Below are 21,102 nucleotides of genomic sequence, written 5' to 3' on the forward strand. Positions count from 1 at the left end.
CTGTTCATGTTACAGTGTGATTTGGACTCATTGAGCATCTCCCAAAAAAGTAAAGTTTTAGGAGCCCCCAGACTGGTGTGGTACACCACTTCCAGCTTGTGTGCCTGGCTGGCCTGGAGATGACAGCAGCACAGTCTGTCTTTGTGCTGTGTTGGGTGTCCTTGAGGAGGCAGACATTGTCAGCTGTCTCCAAATACACCTTGTGGCTTCTGGCCCTTGTCTTATTTGCACAAAATCTCCTTCTGGGGTTTGTTTTTTTTACATCATTGAGCACTGCTCTGGGCAAATCTACTTCCTGATTTTCAGCTTTATCATGTGAGGGTTCTCCTGTTAAATTTGCCAGTGTTAATTGAGCAGTGGGACCTTTGGCATAACTTTCAATTAATTGATTTAAAAATGTTTTCCGCTTCCTTTCCCACAAAATTAATTGTGAATCTCCCAGTAATGCAGAAGAAATACAACGATAGTCATGTGGTGTTAAATCCACATTGTTAAATATTCTTTTCTGCAATTGCTTAAAATACGGTGAGCCCAGTCCATTTTTTTTATCACTTCTTAAACATTTTTATGATGTATTGGTTTTTATTTAGGATTAGCACTTCCTCTGCCATGTTTAACTGGCAAAGCTAATACTCAGAAGCTAAATCAAAATTGTAGCTGAGGCAGAGACCACGTTTTATCCAAAGAGACTCTCACTGGGGTGCTCAGCTCTCTGGTTATCCACAGCAGTGTTCTGTGCTGTGATGGTTTTTTGGGGTGATCACTCACACATTTCCCTGCTCTCTCCTCCCCCTGTGCTCCATCCAGGCCGTCACTGTGAGAGTGTCATTGACGTGTGTCCCCGCAAGCCGTGCCAGAACGGTGGCACCTGTGCTGTGGCCAGCAACATGCCCGATGGCTTCATCTGCCAGTGTCCTCAGGTAAGCAAGTGTCCCCACACTGCACTGCCAGAGCTCTCTGCCTAGGCTCTCACTGCTTCACTGCAGGTAAACCTTGGACACTCTTTATCCCCACATCCCTTAGTTTATCTGCTTAGCAGTGCTTCCAGGTGCCCCAGGAGAGTGATACTGCCTCCCAAAGTATGGTCTTTAGTATCACAGCTGGCTTTTTTGTCTTAAACCTCCCATTAAATACAATTTTTAAATTTTTTTTTTGCACAGTCCTGTGTTTTCTGTGCTTGCTGCAAGATTCCCCTTGTTTGTGGCTCTTCTAGGCTGTTTTGGAAACATACCAGAGCCTTGTGATTTCCTATTTCCTAGTTTATCCATGAGTTTAGGTCCACAAAGTCATGGCTCCTGCAGTGAGGCTAGAGGAGTTACAGGGGAGAAAGGATTTGCACATGACACCTTGCCTCCAGCTCTCAGAGTGTGGAAGAATAGGTTTGTGACACGGATTGTTTTGCCTTTTTTTTCCACCCTGTAGGGTTACTCTGGAGCAAAATGTGAGTTCAGCAGCCGCAGTACCTGTGGACAAGTGAAATGCAAGAAGGGGGAGCAGTGCATCCAAACATCTTCTGGTCCACGGTGCTATTGCCCCAAGCTGTCTGTGGGAGAGGAATGCCAGACAAACCCAGGCTGTGCCAGTGCCCCCTGCCAGAACGGAGGCAGCTGCCACCCTCATCCTCAGCCTCCCTACTATTACTGCCAGTGCCCTGCTCACACCCAGGGCAGCCACTGTGAGCAGCCCGTGACTTTCAGCCCGGAGCCCCGAGGATGTCTGGATTCCCAGTGTGCAGAAAAGGCCAGGGACGGCTATTGTGATGAGGACTGTAACACCCACGCGTGCCAGTGGGATGGAGGAGACTGCTCCCTGAAAATGGAGGATCCTTGGGCCAACTGCTCGTCCTCCCTGCGCTGCTGGATGCTTTTCAATGGACAGTGTGATGAGTTCTGCAACACACCCGAGTGCCTGTTTGACAACTTCGAGTGTCAGCAGAATAGCAGGATGTGCAAGTAAGGCTCCATGTTGAGAACATTTTCTCTGTGTGACTAACATAGCTCCTGCCTGTTGCTCCCTTCTCTCCCATTGTTTTTCTCGCTGTCCTTGCTGAAAGCTTGGCATCCAAGAGTTTCTGCTACTTTCTGTACTTCTCTTCTCTTTTTGGAATTTATGTGCTGTGCACTAAGTCGATAACCTGAACAATGGTTATGTGCTAACCTGCTTGATGGATGTGCCCTGCTTTCCCTGGAAATGTAAATAGGAGGCATTTCACCTTGTGCTGGATTTTAATAGTACTGCCTGCTATCTTGAATTTTGCTGCATACCAGCAATACCTGTGTTTGCTGCCTCTGAATGCATTTTCTAGCTTATTCGTGGCGGCACTTCTTTGTCTTCAGTTATTTGTGACAGCTTTGCAGTGATGATGCTCTCTTGGTGAGGCAGATATTAGTCATCTTAAGTAAACAGAATAAGCAGTTCTCTTACACTATTACCAGGATTAAATCATGGGTTCTTGTGGGGGGGGTTCTTTGCTTCCTACTGGCAACCTGGGGTTACATTTCTTCTCCTGGTACCCTGATTATGGGTTTTGCCTCAAACGATGCCAGAGAGTGCAAGACTTGCAGGTGTGCTGTGCAGAGCCCACCAGTGCTGTGTGCTGCCCACAAGCCTCTCCCTGGTGCAGGTATGACAAGTACTGTGCAGACCACTACGCAGACGGGCGCTGCGACCAGGGCTGCAACAGCGAGGAGTGCGGCTGGGACGGGCTGGACTGCGCCGGCGACAAAGCCGAGAAGCTGGCAGAGGGCACCCTGATCATCGTGGTGCTCATGCCCCCTGATGAGCTGCTGGAGGACGTCCGCAGCTTCCTGCGCACCCTGGGCACCCTCCTGCACACCAACCTGAGGATCAAGCTGGATTCCCAAGGGAACCCCATGGTGTTCCCCTACTACGGGGAGAAATCGGCGGCGCGCAGCCGTCGCTCGCTCGTGGTCGTTCGCAAGCACAGAGAGCTGGAGCAGGAGGTCATTGGGTGAGTGGCTGCTGTAATGGGTTAGCTGCACCTCCTCATTAGTGGTTTGGCTTCGTTTTCTTCTGCCTTCACTCAGAGGCAGGATTAAAATCATGAAGGGAACCAGTTTCTCGTTCGGACCTGGTTTCTTGTTCGGACTTTATTAAATCTTATCTAAAGTACAGAGAGTTCTGCGACACTTCTAGCTACCAGCTAAAAGTGAGCAAAATAGAGCTGAATCTAACTAGTTACAAGCTAAACAGTCCAAACTAGAGCTAACACCTATATTATTTATACTTCTGACCCAATAACCAAATCCCTGTGACCCGCGGTGCAGCACTAACTGTCCAACCAAAAATTACTACCTGAAATTAAGAGGAAGGAACAAGAAAATGAAGATGGAAGAACCTCCATCTTGTCCCATATCTTGTTACTATATTCTAAAAAATCCAAATTCTAAACCGTTCACCATGTGATATTACAAACTTTTGTTTTAACTACACACCAGTGATTTTAACTCCATCACTCAAATTTGGAAGCCTTCTCCAAGGCCTCAGATCAAAAGCAGTGTTCTCCTGGGGGTCAGTATCAGAAAGCACAGAAAGTACAAAACTCCCAGGCTTCAGGGTTCCAACAAGCTCCCTGTGGCCTTGTTATGCTGGTAACTCTTGCTTGTAGTTGTATGGAGCATTCTAGACTTTCTAGGGCTGTAGGCTGGTTTTTAAATGGGAAAATACAACATTATTGCAACTGTCCAGCATTGGGGTAGAAAGATAACATAAAAGGCTGCTGCAGTTTAACCCACTGATTTGGCGTAAGTTTCTGTCACTGACTTCTGTGTCCTCTTTGTGTCTGTGCAGCACCAAGGTGTTCTTGGAGATTGACAACCGCCAGTGTGCAGAGGACTCGGAGCAATGCTTTCACAACACAGAAGCTGCTGCAGCTCTCCTAGCTGCTCAGGCCATCAAGGGCATGCTGCCCTATCCCTTTGTGTCTGTCCAAAGTGAGTAATTGCAGAGAAAAAAATTGCTTATTGAGGGAGGCAGTTGAGCTTGCAAAATACTCAGATTATTGATCATCCTCTTCTTGTGTTCAGTATGGTTTTTGGGAGGTAACGTGTTTGTCCCCAGTTATAGGAGTATGTTTGTGCAAAGTGCACAGAGGGACATCTGTTTAATAGGGCAGGACATTTAATTTAGAGCCCAGTCACTTTAATACTTGAAGAATCAGTAATCTCTCATGCTACAGCACCGCAGTGGTGATCTCTGCACGAAAACCATTAATGTGCTTTAAGCCATGAATTCAATGGAAAAGGTGCCATTTAGAGAGAAAGGCTGGGAGGCATGCCTCAGTCCAGTCTACCAGATATTTTCTCCTCTGGCAATATGTAATCTCTTTGATTTCTGCTCCATCTCCCTCAGTTGGAGGCTCAGCTACAAAGCTGTTCTAGGTTGGCATTATTGCTTTTCCTAGCTGGATCATGCTTGTATCTTCATGTAGGTCAGCTCTCTCTATGCTGAGTGAGGGTGGCTGGAGGAAGATCTTTGGTTCAGCAGCCAGATACTCTAAAAAATACCTTGAGAAACCCCAGACCGAGGGAAGTCAAAAAGAAGTGATATGTACTTACAGCAGTCTCGGTGGAGCCTAAACATTGTGTAGAGACAACATGCTCCCCTTGGGAAGGACTGTGCTGAGAAAAGAAAGCCTGCAGGTTGAAGGTTGCTGTGTTAATCACACTGTGTTTTAACTGGGATTTTCAGGTGAGCCCTTGTTACCACCAAAGACCCAGCTGCTTTACCTGCTGGCTGTGGCAGCTCTGATCATCCTGCTGATCCTTCTCCTGGGTGTGATGATGGCCAAGCGCAAGCGCAAGCACGGCTCCCTGTGGCTGCCGGAGGGATTCATCCTGCGCAGGGACCCCAGCAACCACAAACGCAGAGAGCCCGTCGGGGAAGATGCTGTTGGACTCAAGTAAGTCTGCATTTGGGCCACTGACATTCTGTCTATTAGTGGCCTGAGGATTTTGAGAATGTGGCTGATACACGTTTCACCAAAGGCACTCAACTCCTTAGAGAAAGCTTCCTTTTAAGGTAGGACTTCTTAGGTTATTCCTCTACATCTGGTTTGGACCAGAAGGATTTGAATTAACTGTAATGTATAAAATACCAGCAAGGGATCTGGTCTCCTGGTGTAGTTTGGTATTCTGACACTGAGCAGTATAGATCACTGTTTGCCTAATTTTCTCCTGGAATAGGCCAGACATTTTTAGGTTGATAGATGATGACAAACTTCTATTATCTGTAGCTCAATGCATCAAAAATGTGACTCAGAAGTAATGGAAAGTTTCAAAAGTTTTATGCAGTTTTGGCTTTCCACTGAGTTAAACAACCTTGCAGTTCCAAGTGCATTTAATGCCACTGTTGGATGCCTGAAATTTGCAATTTCTTGGTTCTTCTGTTTGCAAGCTACCAGACTTACAAGCACCCCTTTATTGGTCTCTGCAGGATAGTGTAAGTAGCAGCAGTAGCACCTGCTCAGGCTGCAAAGTGAAATGTTCTCCTTGTTTGTCAGAAATCTGTCAGTGCAGATACCAGAGGGTAACCTGGCCGACCCTGGGACCACTGAGCACTGGGCAGGTGATGGTGGACCTCAGCCAAAGAGAGCTAAGGTAAGGAGCTCCAAGACTTAAATACCACCTGAAACTGCTGGTGGGACAACCATCTGCATTAACTTCCCTTGCTCAAAACCTCCCTTGGCCTAGAGATTGGTAATAAATATATTATTAATGGTGTCTGAGGAGCAAATCCTCAGCTTAACACTGCCACCTCAGGCTGGTGGAGAAAGTGGAGAAAGTCAGTGCCTTCTGTTCCAGTGTCCCCTCCCACAGCAGCAGAAGGGACAAGAAGGTTAATGTCATGTCTTGCAGTTCAGATAATGTATGGTGAGGGTATGAAAGCTGAGAATGCCAAGCAGAAGTAAATAGAGACCACCATTAGCTTAAAACGAAACAAAGCCCCCTAAAACATCGAGAAAGCAAACAAAACCCAAAACCCTGAGAAATCCCACCAAAACTAAGAGCACCCCAAGAAATCTGAGTGTCACTTGCTGGATATTTTGAAGCAGCTGCTTGTTTGCTGTGCTCAGGCAGAGGACCAGGCCTTGCTGCCAGTAGGGGACGAGGAGATTGACCAGCGCCAGTGGACACAGCAGCACCTGGAGGCTGCAGACGTCTGTGGGAGCACCTCACTGGCCCTCACACCCCCTCAGGCAGACCAAGAAGTGGATGTTCTGGATGTCAATGTCAGAGGGCCAGGTCAGTACTCAGTGTCTGTGTCCTGCCAGCCAGGCACCAACCTCCCCTGTTTCCAGTGGGGCTGCTGATGTTACAAATTAAATGGAGTGTGCAGGAGCACCAGCAGGAATTTTATGGTGCTCAAGGAAAGCACAGTGTGCACTCCTTGGGGAAAAAAACCAGGAAGGTTAAACCATGGTCTGTAGCACATGGAATATCATGGAGCCAGGATGAAGAGTTCACTTAGCAAGCACCTGTAGGATCTCATTTATAACAGTGTGTGCCTAAGTGGTATTGTCAGAAATTTTGAATGCATAATTTTGCTGAAAATAACTCCCAGTTTCTGCAGTTGGATCACTGCAGAGATCTATGCCAGACTTTTCTAAGGACCAACTTAGCAGATTTTATACCTGAGGTGTCTGTTATCAGTTGAGGAAGTTGATGGCCTTTTCCTGAATAAATGACTTTTTAGCAGACAGTCTACCCTCAACAGCAGTGTGTGAGGTGTCTGTCCTGAACAGAGCAGCAATGCATCAAGATTGTACATGATTTTTTTTTTTTAATTCCCTGATCCATATCTTCAGCTTATGATGATCAAGTCATTGAATTGATAACACAACTATGGACTTGGAAGGTTTCTTTAACATGCAGACTGGGTTGCTCTCTCAGTCTCAAATGGCTAGATGTCCTGGGAACCCTCTCCTGCTTTTAATAAGTGTAGTACTAGAGCTGCTGGTAAGGAACTGGGTGGGTCATCTGGTAATAAGTGATCTCTGGGTTCTGAGAGGAGACAGCTGACCAAGAGCTTCATTCTGCTTGGCAGAGCTGCAAACATGGCTCTTGCTCAAATGCAGGGAGGTGATGCTGATGATATTGCTGCAATTCCTTTTTTTTGCTGCATTTTGTGGGAATATTTCCATGCAATTGAAGGATGACTGGACCCATTCTTTCAGTTCCTTTCCATTGTCTTTTCTGCTCATTGACCCGTTAGCTCTCCTAAATGCAAAGGGAAGGAGGGATTTTTGTGTAACGAGTGTGAGAACATAAACCATCCGTTTCTGCCAAATTTAAGCTTTTCTTTATTTCCCCTATTGAAACTTCTAGTTGTGTGGCAGGCTAAAAGCTTTCCAAGTGCAGGCTGTAATGTTCTTAAGACTCCAGACTGCTTATTTTTATGTTCACCCAAAGCTTTGTCCAACAACAGCAATGAAATAACACTGACCTGTGAGTTGTTTTCCTGCCATCCAGATACAATTGTGAAGCTTGCAGCAAGCTGCTCTAAGTTATTTCTCTCTGTGGTGTCAGAAGCAAGCAGCTGTCAGGGGCAGAAATAATTTTACAAGTCTGACAGATGGTGGAATAACGGGTTAGTAAGGAGGGGTAGAGTTCCTCACAGTTAATGTGGCTGTTTCTCTGTTGAGGTGGCCCTGGCCACCCTCACTTTTGCAGGCAGATGGAAAAAATGGGCCCTTCTGAGAGGTGGTTCCCCCTCTGTCCCAAGAAGGCTGAAAACTGGATGGTTCATACCCCAGTAATGCTTTGCTGCCCCTAATTAATTGCAGAGGGTGTTCAGGCTGACTGACCTGAGTGCAGGTGCCTGGGCTGGAGCCACCTGAAGCTGGGTGAGGGAGACCCTGGCTGCAGGTGCAGGTTGGACAGTAGAGATCTCTTCTAGAGAGGGGAGAAACACCTCAGTGTACCAAGGGTTTGCTCCCTCTCTTAACTCACCACTTTCTGCAGCCCCTCAGATTCAGGGGGATCCAAGAGCTCCATTGTCCTCCAGAAGCATTGCCTAGAGATTTTTCCTGTGGGTTCCTTACATCCCAGCTTGCAGTACCTTGTACCTGACCTTCAGGAGCACCTGAGTCTGGTGAACTCCTGACTTTACTCTGTGTGTACTCAGGGGCTGTCCTACTGAAAGACAGCAAACAGAAGAGTTTTTATAAAATGCTGCCACCACCTTTGTCTCCCCATGCTATTCTTCTGCTGTGTCCCCCAGAGCAGTGAGGACATTCTTTTCACTGGAGTTATTGTGAGTGTGTAACCAGGGTAATGCAATTATAGGCATAAGTGGTAACACCACCTATAATTAAAATTGATGAACTGTCCCTATTATATGCCCCTCTTTTTTTTCAGTTAGTAAAACTTTAGTGGTTTAGACTGGAATTTTCCATGCTGGGTGTCTGCCTCCAGCTGGATGCTTTTGGGTTCTTTTCCAGCTCTTTGAGAGAACAAGCTGGAAGGAGGAGAAAAGACATTGTGTCCACAGCTTTTTTTTCCTCTGGTAGTCCATCAAGCACTTAATTGTGACTGTCTAGCTGGATGTGCTTTTGCTAGCCTCATAAAACCAACCGTGTGTGGCCAACTTGCAAGGCTCTGAAAAGAGCTGCATGTACCTGAGAAACTTTGTGGAGGGTGGCAGCTAATTATTCCAGGGATGTAATGCTGTGCTGTCCCTGTGGAGAAGCTAGGCCAGGACAACTGCAGTGGTTGAGCAAGCCAGAGCTATCCTGAGAGTGGTTTTTCCCAGAGCTGTGGTGCTGGAGGAAAGGAAAACTCCTTTCTGTGCTCTGTGTCTCTGCTCTTTGTGTTGTGGCAGTACAGAGGAGGCCACAGCCTGACTGGAATACTGAGGAGTGTTCATTTGGGACAAGGGAGCAGAGCCAGCAGTGGGAGGGACAAGCACAAAAGGAGGTACAGCTTTGGAGAGCAGCAGAGAGGGTCCCTAGACAGGGATGGATCTTGGAACTGAACCCGTGCCCTTACTTTGCTGCAGTCTGTGCAGCAAATCCTGGGAAGGGAGCGGGGTGGAAGGAAGGCTGGGTGTCCTGTGCTGGGGAGCCACTAGGAGGAGTGTGCAGGCTGCTGGAGCCTGGGCAGAGCCTGCTCCTCCAGTGCCCTACATTTCTAGAAAGTTTTGGAACTGTCCTAAAGCAGAGAGCAGGGAAGACTCGGTGATCAGAAGCTGGGAAATGGGAGCAGGGCATCACAGCTCCAGTAGGAGATATCACCTTGTTTATGTGCACAGAACCCCAGTGTGGCTTTGTGCAGTGCTCTGTGGTTGCAGAGAAGCTGCTGTTTGTCCCTTTCTTGCCCATGGGACAGATCAGGTACTTCCTGAAGAAATGGTCTTGTATTTCTCCAGTGGAGTGATTAGCAGAGCAAGTTTTCATTCTGCTTCCATCTCAGCCCCTCTTGCTTTCCAGGTGCCTCTGAAGGATGTGCAGGAAAGCAGTGAAATCAGCAAGGAAGCATCAGTGTCTACAGCTGCAGTCTTGGGGTTTTAGGGAATATCATGTAACGTTCAGAGGCTGCTGGAACTGAAGCATTTGGCATTTTTATGGGTTGCTGAAAATATGTGGACATGTTTTAAATCTTAATTATCCTGCATCAAGGAGGGTATTAACAAGGGTGAAAAATCAACATCTTGAGGTGGTCTTCCTGCACTGTCCTCTCTGGTTAGCAGAGAGGGAGATTCATCAGAGGGAGCTAAGTTAAATTTGAGGTTTGGAGGAGCCTTTCTACTGACAATGCAGGGATCCAGGTTGGATGAATGTGACTTTAGCCTTTGTGGTCATCCCATCACTGGAGAGTTGGGGAGAGTAAGACCAGTGTCTCCCAAAGTACTCAGACTGTGAGAGTATTCATCCTGGGGCATTTGTCAGCTTTGAGTGCTTGACTGTCACAACTTCAGCATCCTTCTCTTGATAACCTTGCTGTAGATATGAAGGCTTTTGTCTGCATTTCACTTCAGGTTAATATCTGAAGGGGAGGTCACCAATAATCAGTTGTTCAATAAGTTTTCCTTCAACTGTTTCTTTTCCCCAGGGATGTGATTAGAACGTCTGTACTAATATTTACGCTTAATTGTCAGATTTGGTTTTGATTTTTGTAGCCCTCGCTTCTCTCAGCTAGTCTTTACTTTTTGTGGAAGTTTTACACTCTAGCAGCAAAGGGGTTTTTTTTTGTTTTGTGATTATCTCAGTCTTTAGAGGAATATCTTACGTTCTTTTGGATTTGTACCAGGTACTCATGCTTGGAAGGAAGACAACAAAGAAATGGAAGGCTTTAAGAAGAGGTCTGGGTTAAAGCAACTAGAGGGATTGTCCGTAGCTCAGGGCAGGAGGATTGTAGGAAGGTTTCCATGCCTTTGCCAGGTTACTGTACCCCCATGTCCCCTCTGCAGACGGATGCACTCCACTGATGCTGGCATCTCTGCGCGCGGGCGGCTCCGACATCAGCGAGGACGACGAGGACGGTGAAGACTCCTCAGCAAACATCATCACAGACCTGATCTACCAGGGGGCCAACCTGCAGGCTCAGACAGACCGCACAGGGGAGATGGCTCTGCACCTGGCAGCCCGCTACTCCCGAGCCGACGCTGCCAAGCGGCTCCTGGATGCCGGCGCGGACGCCAACGCTCGGGACAACATGGGCCGGACCCCTCTGCACGCAGCCGTGGCTGCTGACGCCCAGGGGGTCTTCCAGGTATGGCCACTGGAGAGCTCTGTGTTTATATGAGCCTCTGTTTGCTCACAGCTCTGCTCTTCCACAGTGTGGTGGCCGGGCAGAGCTGTTTTGCATCCAGTTTCCTCGGGTGTTCGTAACTTGAATTCAGCGTGCATAAATCATCTGGCGTGTATTTGTTTGGTCTGTTTGTCACCTATTTCAGTGCTCAGGCTGCTTTGCCATTGTAAAATTTCTCTTGAGATTCTGCCAAATCCTCAGTTTTGGTCTGTAGTGGCATTGGAAAAGAAAATAAAAATCCGTCTTCCCCTGTTGTCCAGATCCTGATCCGTAACAGAGTGACAGACTTGGATGCTCGGATGAATGACGGGACCACCCCATTAATCCTGGCTGCACGTCTGGCTGTGGAGGGGATGGTGGCTGAGCTCATTAATTGCCAGGCTGATGTCAACGCTGTGGATGACCATGGTAAAGTGAACACTGTGTGCCAGGCTGGGCAAATATTTGTCGTGGTGTGAGCAGGGAGGGGTGGGTTCTGCTCTCCCAGAGTGGGGGCTCTTCATGAATTCTGTGCTAAATCACACAGAAGGGGCTCTCCTGCAGAGTCCTCCAGTGGTAATGAACTCCAGGCTGCTGCACAGTGGCTTGGTTCAACAATCCTGGAGGAGAAGCAAAACAGCTCCTTGGTTTGTTACTGATGTTGTTACGTCTCCCTGCAGGTAAATCTGCTCTTCACTGGGCTGCTGCTGTCAACAATGTGGAAGCAACACTAGTACTGCTGAAAAATGGAGCCAACAGAGACATGCAGGATAACAAGGTACAGTGTGGCAGTGTCAGCAAGCCTGTGCTTCCTAACTCAAAGCATCTCTTCACTGTTGGTAGTGAGCTATGTTCAGATTTTCTTAACTGGGTGCTCAGTGCAAGCCTTCCAAACCCAGACTGGAGCTTTCCCCAAGAGCTGGGTGTCTCACATGGTTTCTGATATGGGAAAGCAGGTCTCTTCCTTCTAAGTGCTGGGCATCAGTGCTGTCCTGCTTTCCTCACAGGGAAGGAACCCAAGACACACTCAGTGGAGTGTGAGAGCAGCAGGTGAAGTGCTGCTGGTGTCAAACAGCTGGATTCCAGTTAGCAGACAGAAAAACACCTGGTGGCACAGCAACAGTTGTGTCCTGTGACATTTCCAGGGATCTCAGTGCAGGGTGGAGATGGTTGACAAGCCACTCTGTTTGACAGACTGTCTGCACTGTGCAGATGCTCTGTAGCTTCACTGTTAGTTTTTGCTGTGTCTTAGCCCTTGATTTCTCTTCTCTGCCTGAAATATCTTTTTTGGATTGTTGTGTATTGCCCAGTGGATTTTAGAGCTACCAACGAGTTCTAGTGCCTTACTGGGCTGTTTTAGCCCTTTGTACATTTCCCTCATAGAGGGCAATAGGAGAAAGACACCAGGTACTTGGAGGTTCCTCCAAGGATCCAGGGCACAGTAAGTGCCCTGACTGGTGGGAAAGCTGAGCCTGTGCTCCACTGCTGTGTATGAAATCATCTGTAATCTTCCTTTTTCAGTGGGCAGCTCTCTGGGTAGTGTTTCTTGGGGACTGTCAGTGTGACACACTGTGTTATACAGTGCTTGCCAGGCTGCCACACCATAAGGGCTGTCAGTCAGTCCTCTCACACTGAAGCTGCTGAAATATTTACTGTCTGTGTTTCCAGGAGGAGACTCCCCTCTTCCTCGCTGCTCGGGAAGGCAGCTTCGAAGCCGCAAAGATCTTGCTGGACCATTTTGCCAACCGCGACATCACGGACCACATGGACCGGCTGCCCCGGGACGTGGCCCAGGACCGCATGCACCACGACATCGTGCAGCTCCTCAACGAGTACAACGTGGCCCACAGCCCTGCCGGCCACCCCGGGGCCATGCTGAACTCTGCCCTGTCCCCAGTCATCTGCGGCCCCAACAGGTCCTTCCTCAACCTGAAACATGCTTCGCTAAGCAAGAAGTCGCGGAAACCGAACGCCAAAGGCATGCCCACCAGCCTCACCAAAGATGCCAAGAGGAGGAGGAAGAAGTCCCTGAGCGAGGGCAAGGGGCAGTTTTCAGAGAGCTCAGTGACCCTGTCACCGGTGGATTCCCTGGAGTCTCCCCACGCTTTTGCATCAGAACCAACCTCTTCTCCCGTCATGCCGTCGCCGGGGGTGCTGCACTCGTCGCCCAGCTCGCTGCTGGCCGCTCCGTCGGTGCAGCCCGCTCACACCATGTCCTTCTCCAACCTCCACGAGCTGCAGCCCCTGGGACGTGGCTCCAGCACGGTGCTGCCGTCCGTCAGCCAGCTGCTGTCCCAGCACAGAACCACCCCTCCCAACAGCGGGCTGGGCCGGCTGCGGCCGGGCAACGTCTCCAGCGAGTGGATGAACCGCATGGAGGTGAACGAGTCGCAGTACAACGAGATGTTCGGCATGGTGCCCCAGGTGATGCATTCCCACCCCAGCGTTTCCCAGCAGGGCGGCTTGGTTCAAGCAGAGGCGAAGCACCTGGGGGTGTCCAGGGAGTCTTTGCCCCCCATCATGACTTTCCAGCTGGTTCCCAAGGGCAGCATAAACCAGCAAGCACTGCCGCAGCAGGCCCAGTCAAACTGCGCTCAGAACATGGCTGGGCCTCTTAGCTCCATGTACCAGATCCCAGACCTAGCCCAGCTGCCCAGCGCCTCGTTCTCCATGGCTGCCATCCCTCAGCAGGATGGGCAGGTGGCTCAGACGGTCCTGCCGGCCTACCACCAGTTCCAGAGCTCGATGGGCAAGTACCCCACGCCTCCCTCCCAGCACAGCTGCTACTCCTCGGCCACAGAACGGACTCCTAGCCACAACCGGCACTTACAAGGGGAGCACCCGTACCTGACTCCGTCACCCGAGTCTCCGGACCAGTGGTCGAGCTCTTCGCCTCACTCTGCCTCCGACTGGTCCGACGTGGCCACCAGCCCCAGCAACAGCCAGCGCGGGCCAGCGGCCGCCCACATGACGGAGCAGCAGCGCAGCAACATGCAGGTGTACGCCTGAAGGCTGCCCACGGCGCAGCCCCACTGTAAAGCGGACTCCAGAACTCATGAAGGTCTTCCAGGATGGAAATGAAGAACCATTTTAGTATCCAAGAGTCTTAATGAGCCCAGGATGTTCTTTCGTTGGAGGGACTGTGGTCGCTGTAGACTTGTATGCTTTTATGCTAAACGGAGAACTGTAGAAGCTGGTGATGGAGAAGAGCGGTTCTAACCAACTCCCACGCACCTTGGACGTGACTGCTGTCTGCACTGGATCCTCCAGTCTGCTTTTAAACATGTTCCACCGTTGCTTTGGGGAGACAGCTCTTCAGCTTAGTACATCTTGTGGTCCTTTCTCCAGAAATTTAGCCAAAACCAGCTTTGTATCCTTATTTTGTTACTCCTCCTGTTACCCACGTAACCTCTCTCTGAAGCACCTTCTACTAGTTCTCGAGTTCAAGTTGCCTTGACACAGCTCAGAGCTGCACCCACATTCCCGGCCCCTCTCCTTCCCTCGTCCGCTCTTGCTCAGCAAGCGAGCCGGACCTCCCAAAACACCTGCAGGTCAAGTGACACCTCCTGTCATGCAGCTTCACCCTTTCCCCTTCAGGAGTTTGTCTTCTAGAGACCCACTAACACCCCTTAGCGTCCTCACTGCCTGCTCCCCAGGTATTAGGAGATTATATATGCATATAGTCTTTTTAGGTTGGTTGTTTTGTTATTTTCCCTCCCGAAAACGCTGGTCTGACCTGGTCTTCCTGCCACGGTGTGGCCCCATCTCTTCCCCAAGACATCCCTGAGCATTTTGACACACTACCCTCCCCGTGCCCCCATCCTGCCAGGAGTGTCCACGACTGCCTTCGTGGGCTCCCGTGCCAGAAGAGATGCACTGCAACTGATACAGGCCTTTTTGGGATGAGCACACGAGTGTTTCACAAACTGCTACCACGAGCTCCCAGCGTTCTTGCACAGTAGTCCCCTCCCCTCCATCCAAGGGTGGCTGTGTGTCCTGTCCTCCAGATACCATATGCTGCCTCTTTATGGTGTTATCAGCAGGTGTCAAACATGTGCTGCCATGTTTGCGGTGTGCGTCCTTCTGCGTCAGGAATGACATCCAGCCCTTTGGAAAGTCCCTTCTGCTGCAGCCCTGGCTCAGAGCTGCCTTGTGTTCCCCTGGCAGCAGTGCTGAGCCGGGAGCTGGGCTGTGGCAGCAGAACAAATCTCTCAGAAGAAACCATCACCTCCTGCAGCTCAGCACACAGATTCGGGGCTGTGCTCTGCTCTCTGCCGGAGCGCAGATTTCCCAGCCGAGGTGGCCCATGTGCTCTGTCACAGCACGGCTCCCCCGATGGTTTTGGGGCTGTGGAAGCCAGCTGTCGCTGACCTAAGCCACTCTTCCTGCTCTGTCCACAAAAGCAGCGCTTCTCTGAAGGGCTCCAGACCAGCCAGCAGCCCCAGTGAACGTTTGTGGGGATGGTTTGCTCCTGCCTCTTCAGGGGAATGCTGCAGACACGTCTTCCAAAGAGCTGGGGGCTGCCGGCTGCTGCCAAAGGACTCGAGTTGGACCATCCAACACCCTACCATGTACAGTATTGTCTCTGGTGTTTCTTTGCATTCTAATCAACAGTCAAAGCCGTTTTTCTTTTCTTTTTTTTTTTTTTTTTTTTTAATTCCCAATTCCACTCAATGGTACATGAAGGCAGGGCCTCAGGAGGAGCTGGTTCCCGGGGCAGTGGCTTTGGGCTGAAGTTTTTAATTCTGTGTGAAGTTCCCACTGCAGCATGGCCTGCAGAGCTCAGCTGCAGCTGACTCAGACCCCCAGGGGGGTCTGTCCAGGTACACCTCTCACTGCAAATAATGAAGTGTTGCTGCATCCATGCTAAAGAAACAAAGGGCTTTGGCTCCTTAGCTCCAAATAACCAAGTGCCTTTTTTATATATGTGGCTGCCTTTTACAAGATGAGTGCTTTCTGTGGAATGAAGCCAGTTCCGTGCCTGGCCTGTTAATATGATGGCCCTCTGCCTTTCTTCTCTCTCTTTTTATTTTTTTTTTAACTACTTGTAAAGATAATATCTCCTTAAGGTGGTATTTTATCTCGTAAGTTGTAGAGTAACCATTCACACAGCAGCATTTTCCTATATTAATAATGGAAAATATTTGCTTATTTTTACATTTTTTATAAAAGTCTTTTATGAAAATAGTTGCTGCCAAATGTATAAGCAATTTTTATCCCCAGAATAAAAAGTATGTGCCCATTGTCTGTGTGCTGCTGTTTTCATTTTGTTTTCCTTGCTACTGTGGCACTGGATTATAAATGAATCAGGGGTGCTCTATCTCAGCACCACACGATTTAGCTCCACCCAAGGGAGTGGAAGCAGCCTGGTGATATAGCAGATGGATTTTGGGTCTCTTAGTTAGCCGAGAATGGGGCAGTAACCTGCAGCCAAGCAGCTGGGCATACTGAAAGGATGGGGAGGGACTGGGATGGGTCCTTCCTTAGGCACTTTGGATAAGAGCTCTGGCTTGCCTGTGGGAGCCAGGGAAGGGCCAGAGCGTTTGTGTGGCTTTTAGAAAGGTTGTGAGCCTTTTTTTCCTGTCCTTCCAGCAGGGAAGGAGACCCTCATCCACCCTCATTCCTGGAGCTTTGTCTCAGCAGCTGATGCATGGAATCCTTTAGGTTGGAACTAAGATCATCGAGTCCAACCTTTAACCTGGCACTGCTGTGTTCACCCTTCACCCAATGTCCCCAAACGCCATGTACAGATGTTTCTGGAACATTCCAGAGGTGGTGATTCTGCCACTTCCTGGGCAGCCTGATCCAATGCCTGACTGCCCTTTCATTGACAATTTTTTCCTTGTATCTTATCTAAACTTCCCCTGGTGCAACTTGAAGCCATTTCCTCTCATCCTGTTGCTTCTGAGCTGGGAGAAGAGACTGACCTCCACCTATCTACAGCCTCCTTTCAGGTTGTTGTAGGGAGTGAAAAGGTCCCCCCTGAGCCTCCGTTTCTCCACACTAAGAGCACGAAGATGAGTGATTCTCCAGCCTCTGAAACAGGGAGTCACCACTCCTCTGTGCTGGTCTCAGGCTTGAAGAGTTTGATTGGAGCAGCCAGAAAACAAGCTGGCGGTAGCTGCTGTGCTGTGTTCGGAGCTCGGAGGTGCCACTGGAGCTTTGGGCTCCACTGGTGCTCACCTGGCTGTTCTCCAGCTCTTGGAGCCAGCAGCTGAATCACGACGCTGAGCTGGGGTAAAGCTGCTGGGGGCATTTTAAGGGTTTAATATTCAAACAGTGCAGCTCCTTTATCTCCTGGTAGAGCCAGCTGGGCGAGTCCAAACCTCCGGGAGGCATTCATCCATGTTCTCCCACAGCTTGCACATCTGTGCCAAAGTTTAGGGAGCTCTGCCGAGCCCCTGGCACAGCTGCACTGAGCTTACTGGTGCTCAGGCTGAGGCTTGAAGCTCCGTCTCCTCGGGACTGCTCCTGCCTCTTCCCCAGCCCAGGATGGCCAGGGGCTTGTGCAAACTTGCTGTGTTGTACTCAAGCATCAGGCAGGGAGCTGCCACATCCCTTTTATCTCACTGAGGAGCCTCAGGCTCTTTGGGGGAGCTTTTTCACAGTTTTTCCATAAATCAAGGGTGGAGTCGTGTTTTCTGGGGAGTTGCTGTGTTTGCAGGGTTTCACCACTGATCGAGGCAGCTGATGTGTGGCAGGTTGTTTCATTCAGAGCTGATAGCAGGCAGCAGCTGTGTTTGGACACGAGAACGTTTCACCCCGTGGATCCCGGAGGATGCCTAGCAAGCAGCAGCAGCTCTACCCCTCTGTGTGGGTGAAGGAGAGGGGTCTGATCCTCCTCTCTCCCCGGGGCAGAAGACAGACCTGCCTCTGCACGCTAGCAGGGAGCTGCTCCCTGTTCACCAGCTGCATGTTTCAGCACACGCTGCTGCAGAGGAGATCCCGTGGCAGATCCCTGGGCTGTGCCTGACAGCGAGCTCTCCACTGGGGGAAAGCAGGGCTCAGCCCTGGCTCTGCATCCTCTGCAGGCAGCTGCCTCCTGGCTCACACTAATGCACCAGACCCTCAAGGGCAGCTCATCTCCTCCCCACTGGCCTCCACCAGGGGTTTTAGGGAAGGAGAACCAGGCACCGGGGGTTTTGGGCATGGAGAACCAGGCAGCGGGGGTTTTGGGCATGGAGAGCCAGGCACCGGGGGTTTTGGGCATGGAGAACCAGGCACCGGGGGTTTTGGGCATGGAGAACCAGGCACCGGGGGTTTTGGGCATGGAGAGCCAGGCATTGGCCGGAGCTGGAAGCAGCAGGAGCCATGGGACAGGCAGCAGGATTTCAAAGCTACTTTGGTCCATTAGGAGCCAGCAAAGTGAAGCTCCAGAACAGTGTGGTGGCAGCAGGAACGTGCAGAACTCCAGCTGCCTCCCGCAGGTGCAGAGGAGCAAGGACCATGGCAGAGAAGGCTGTGCCAGACCTTGCCAAGGGCTCCAGCTGCTGGGGCCGGGAGCTCATCCCTATGGCTCCATGCCGTTCCCCGGGCTGGGGGTGCAGCCCCGAGGGACACAGAGTGTCCCTTCATCCCGAAGGGACACAGAGTGACGAGGGCTTGCGTCAGGGCTGGGCACCCTTCCCGCTATCTGATGGCATCACCAGCCCCCGGCTGCAGGCTGTTCCCACATCCCGGCCTCCCGCATCCTGCTCGCAAACATCCCCCGGCAGTTTAAACATGGGCGGTGTGTGGGTGACGCATGGCACAGCTGGGCAGGGTGCGGTGCCATCCCTCGGTTGGGGACAGGGGCAGTGCCAGGGGGTCGCACCCACTGCCCGGCCCATCGCAGGGATGCTCCGGCCGGGATCGGGGGATCACCCCCGGGGCTCATCCCTGCCACCCCTCGGGCAATCCAGGGCTGGCCCAGCGGGCATCCCTGCCAGGTGCCAGGCTGCTCTGGGCTGGAAGATGCTATCTGTATCGCGGGAGCAATTAATGATAATTGCAGGGGGTTTATTGACCGACTAGGACAGGTTCTTCCTGTCTGCTTCTAGAGATATGATAAATGCAAACAGTGTGGAGATCTGGGCAATCCTCCAGCAAAGTAGGGGGACGGAGGGGGGTCAGCAGGAAGATTTTTATGGTGAGAATCACATGAGTTGGGCAAACACAGATGCTGATGAGCACCACGCTATAAAGGGCAGCTCCTCTCCTGTCCCGGTGAACCGCGACGAGCCGCTATTCCTCACCATCTCCGGAGTACAGGTGAGGAACAGGACTCTCACAAGGCAGCCGGGGCCTCGGGATGCTCGGAGCTGGCTCACGGGCGAGCAGGAGCCGGTCCCTCTTCTCTCCCTGGCAGCCCCCGCGGGAGCTGAGCTCTGCCCTCGCTGTGATGCTGCATTTTCCAGCCCTGCGTTGACTTTTGTCGCTGCTTCTTTGAGGGGAAGACGAGCTGAATCTGCAAATCGGTCCCGGTGCCGGGGGATTAGCCCAGATAAAGGGGAACTGCGCTGATGCGGCCGATTTGCCTCCCCAGCCCTGGCAGCGCTACGAGCCCAGGGCGTGGAAGCGCTGCCTGCACGCAGTCCCTGCAGCCCCACCTGTGCCACTGGGATCCCCCGACCCGTGTCCGCGACAGCACCACTCCCCATTTGTCCCCACAGAGCAGCTTGGCTCTCCCAGATGCCTCTCGAAGATTCTGGGACTGGTGGGGCCAGGAAAACCCGCTGCCAGTGTGGGCTGGGGACTCCAAGCCATGCCTGGAGAGTGGGGTGCAGGTGTGGGGCGGAGAGGGAGGCACAGCCTGCCAGGGGCCAGGTTGGCACTCTCTGGTCGCAGGTAGCATCCTCTGTCCCCAAGGGACCTTGCGTGACCCTCTGGAACCTTTTCAGGGATCCAGGAGGATGGCGGCCGCGGCCAGACTCACCCTGCTGCTGCTGGGCTGCGTGGGGCTCCTGCTGCCGGTCGGTGAGTGCCAGGCTCGGGGGGCAGCTGCTGCTGTAGCTGGGCCAGGAGGGAGCCACGCTCTTCTCCCGGCTGTCCCTCATCCCTGCCCGCCGCTCTCCCCGGACAGATGGCAGGTATATAAGCTACTGCCCCGACGGCTGGTCCTACTACAAGCTCAGCTGCTTCAAGTACTTCACGGAGTCCCGGAGCTGGGACGAGGCTGAGGTAAGCCCAGCTCAGGGGTGCGCAGGGGAACGGGGACCCCCTCGTCTCCCTGAGGAGCCCTGGCACTGACTGCTGTCCCTGCAGAGTCGGTGCGAGGATGTCCAGAAAGGCGCTCACCTGGCCTGGGTGGAGAATGCCCAGGAGGCAGTCGTCCTGAGGAGAGCCATCTCCTACTACCAGCATGTGCAGCCCGTCTGGATTGGACTCCAGAAGAATAAAGAGGTGAGGTGTGGGCGGCAGGGGCGATGGGGACAGCAGGGCCGTGCCTCTGAACCCCCCTCTGCCCGCACAGAGCCAGGCCTGGCAGTGGACGAGCGGGAAGGAGTACAGCGTCGCCAGTGAGATGCCAGGGAACAGTGCCCGAGGGGGGAACTGCGCCGCGCTGACCCATCACAGCGGTGAGTGCCCGGTCCTTGCACCCAGCTCCAGCACCTGGGCTCGGCTGGCACTCCCTCTCCTCCCTTTTCCTCCAGGTCCCATCCTCTGGGAGGGCTGCGGTGGGCACAGCCGGTGCCCGTCCTCACCAGCCCCCTGCTTGTCTCTCCTGCAGGTTTCTCAGTGTGGTCCAGTGCCGAGTGCTCCCAAAAGCATCACTTCATCTGCAAGTTCTACCCCTTGCACTGAGCACACCGCTGGCCCGAGCGGGGTCCAGCGCTCCTCCCGTGCCGCCTCCGACTCCCTTCCCTCAACTCCTATAAATACACCTTATAAAAAAAAGAGAAGCATGAGAGTGCTGTGCTGTGTGAGCTTGGTGCTGGTCTGTGAGAGAGAGAGACGGGCTTTGCCACGGCTCCCCGGCTTCCAGAGGCTTCTGCGCTGCCGGTGCGAGCAGAGTTTGGGGATGAATACCCACGAATTGCGGGGACAGTGGCTCTCCTGGCTGAGCGCCCGTGTTTGCTCATGCCGGCCCTCGGGTGCCAAATACAACAGGGGAGCAGGCGGGGGAACAGGAGTGTCCCCGAAATGCAGACACGGAGACCTGGGACACGGGCAGGAGCTGTCGTGGGTGTGCAGGAATGGGGACAGGAGCTCCCTCAAGGTGCAGACAGCTCCACAGGGATTTTGGGGCTGCAACACTGCCCCAGGGCCGTGTTGACAGCAGCACCGGGACCAAAGGTCACTTTTGTGTCACTGCTGTGTTGCCACAGGCATCACGTGGCTGTTTGCCCTGCTACTTTGAAGATGGCTCTGCCCC

The 21,102-nt window shown here is 51.8% G+C and overlaps 2 protein-coding genes across 2 annotated transcripts in view; both read left to right on the forward strand.

Annotated features, from left to right (window-relative positions):
• The window catches only part of NOTCH2 (notch receptor 2), an 86,873-nt gene extending 70,882 nt beyond the window's left edge, over positions 1-15,991 (forward strand). Inside the window, exons 23-33 of the mRNA XM_014874743.2 lie at positions 808-920; positions 1,423-1,952; positions 2,624-2,971; positions 3,811-3,953; positions 4,711-4,921; positions 5,522-5,618; positions 6,095-6,263; positions 10,429-10,730; positions 11,030-11,177; positions 11,429-11,526; positions 12,417-15,991. Coding sequence (XP_014730229.1) covers positions 808-920; positions 1,423-1,952; positions 2,624-2,971; positions 3,811-3,953; positions 4,711-4,921; positions 5,522-5,618; positions 6,095-6,263; positions 10,429-10,730; positions 11,030-11,177; positions 11,429-11,526; positions 12,417-13,757 — 3,500 coding nt within the window. The 3' untranslated portion in view covers positions 13,758-15,991. The remainder of the gene's footprint in view (positions 1-807; positions 921-1,422; positions 1,953-2,623; positions 2,972-3,810; positions 3,954-4,710; positions 4,922-5,521; positions 5,619-6,094; positions 6,264-10,428; positions 10,731-11,029; positions 11,178-11,428; positions 11,527-12,416) is intronic.
• A 2,623-nt stretch (positions 15,992-18,614) lies between these two features.
• On the forward strand, positions 18,615-20,637 carry REG4 (regenerating family member 4). The gene is made up of 6 exons (XM_014874722.2): positions 18,615-18,998; positions 19,628-19,703; positions 19,810-19,907; positions 19,992-20,129; positions 20,200-20,305; positions 20,458-20,637. The coding sequence occupies exons 1-6, from the start codon at positions 18,792-18,794 to the stop codon at positions 20,529-20,531; spliced, it is 699 nt and encodes a 232-aa protein (XP_014730208.2). The 5' UTR covers positions 18,615-18,791; the 3' UTR covers positions 20,532-20,637.
• Positions 20,638-21,102: the final 465 nt, after the last annotated feature.

Source organism: Sturnus vulgaris, chromosome 9, assembly GCF_052056855.1.
Source record: "Sturnus vulgaris isolate bStuVul1 chromosome 9, bStuVul1.hap1, whole genome shotgun sequence".
In the NCBI taxonomy this organism is placed as follows: Eukaryota; Metazoa; Chordata; class Aves; order Passeriformes; family Sturnidae; genus Sturnus; species Sturnus vulgaris.

What these genes read in the sequence shown, in the direction of transcription:
- REG4 (XM_014874722.2), top strand. Translation starts at nt 18,792, where the DNA reads ATGATAAATGCAAACAGTGTGGAGATCTGGGCAATCCTCCAGCAAAGT. An exon ending in GGGGCTCCTGCTGCCGGTCG is followed by an intron (nt 19,704 to 19,809) that starts GTGAGTGCCAGG and finishes CTCCCCGGACAG; the next exon opens with ATGGCAGGTATATAAGCTAC. An exon ending in GGAGCTGGGACGAGGCTGAG is followed by an intron (nt 19,908 to 19,991) that starts GTAAGCCCAGCT and finishes CTGTCCCTGCAG; the next exon opens with AGTCGGTGCGAGGATGTCCA.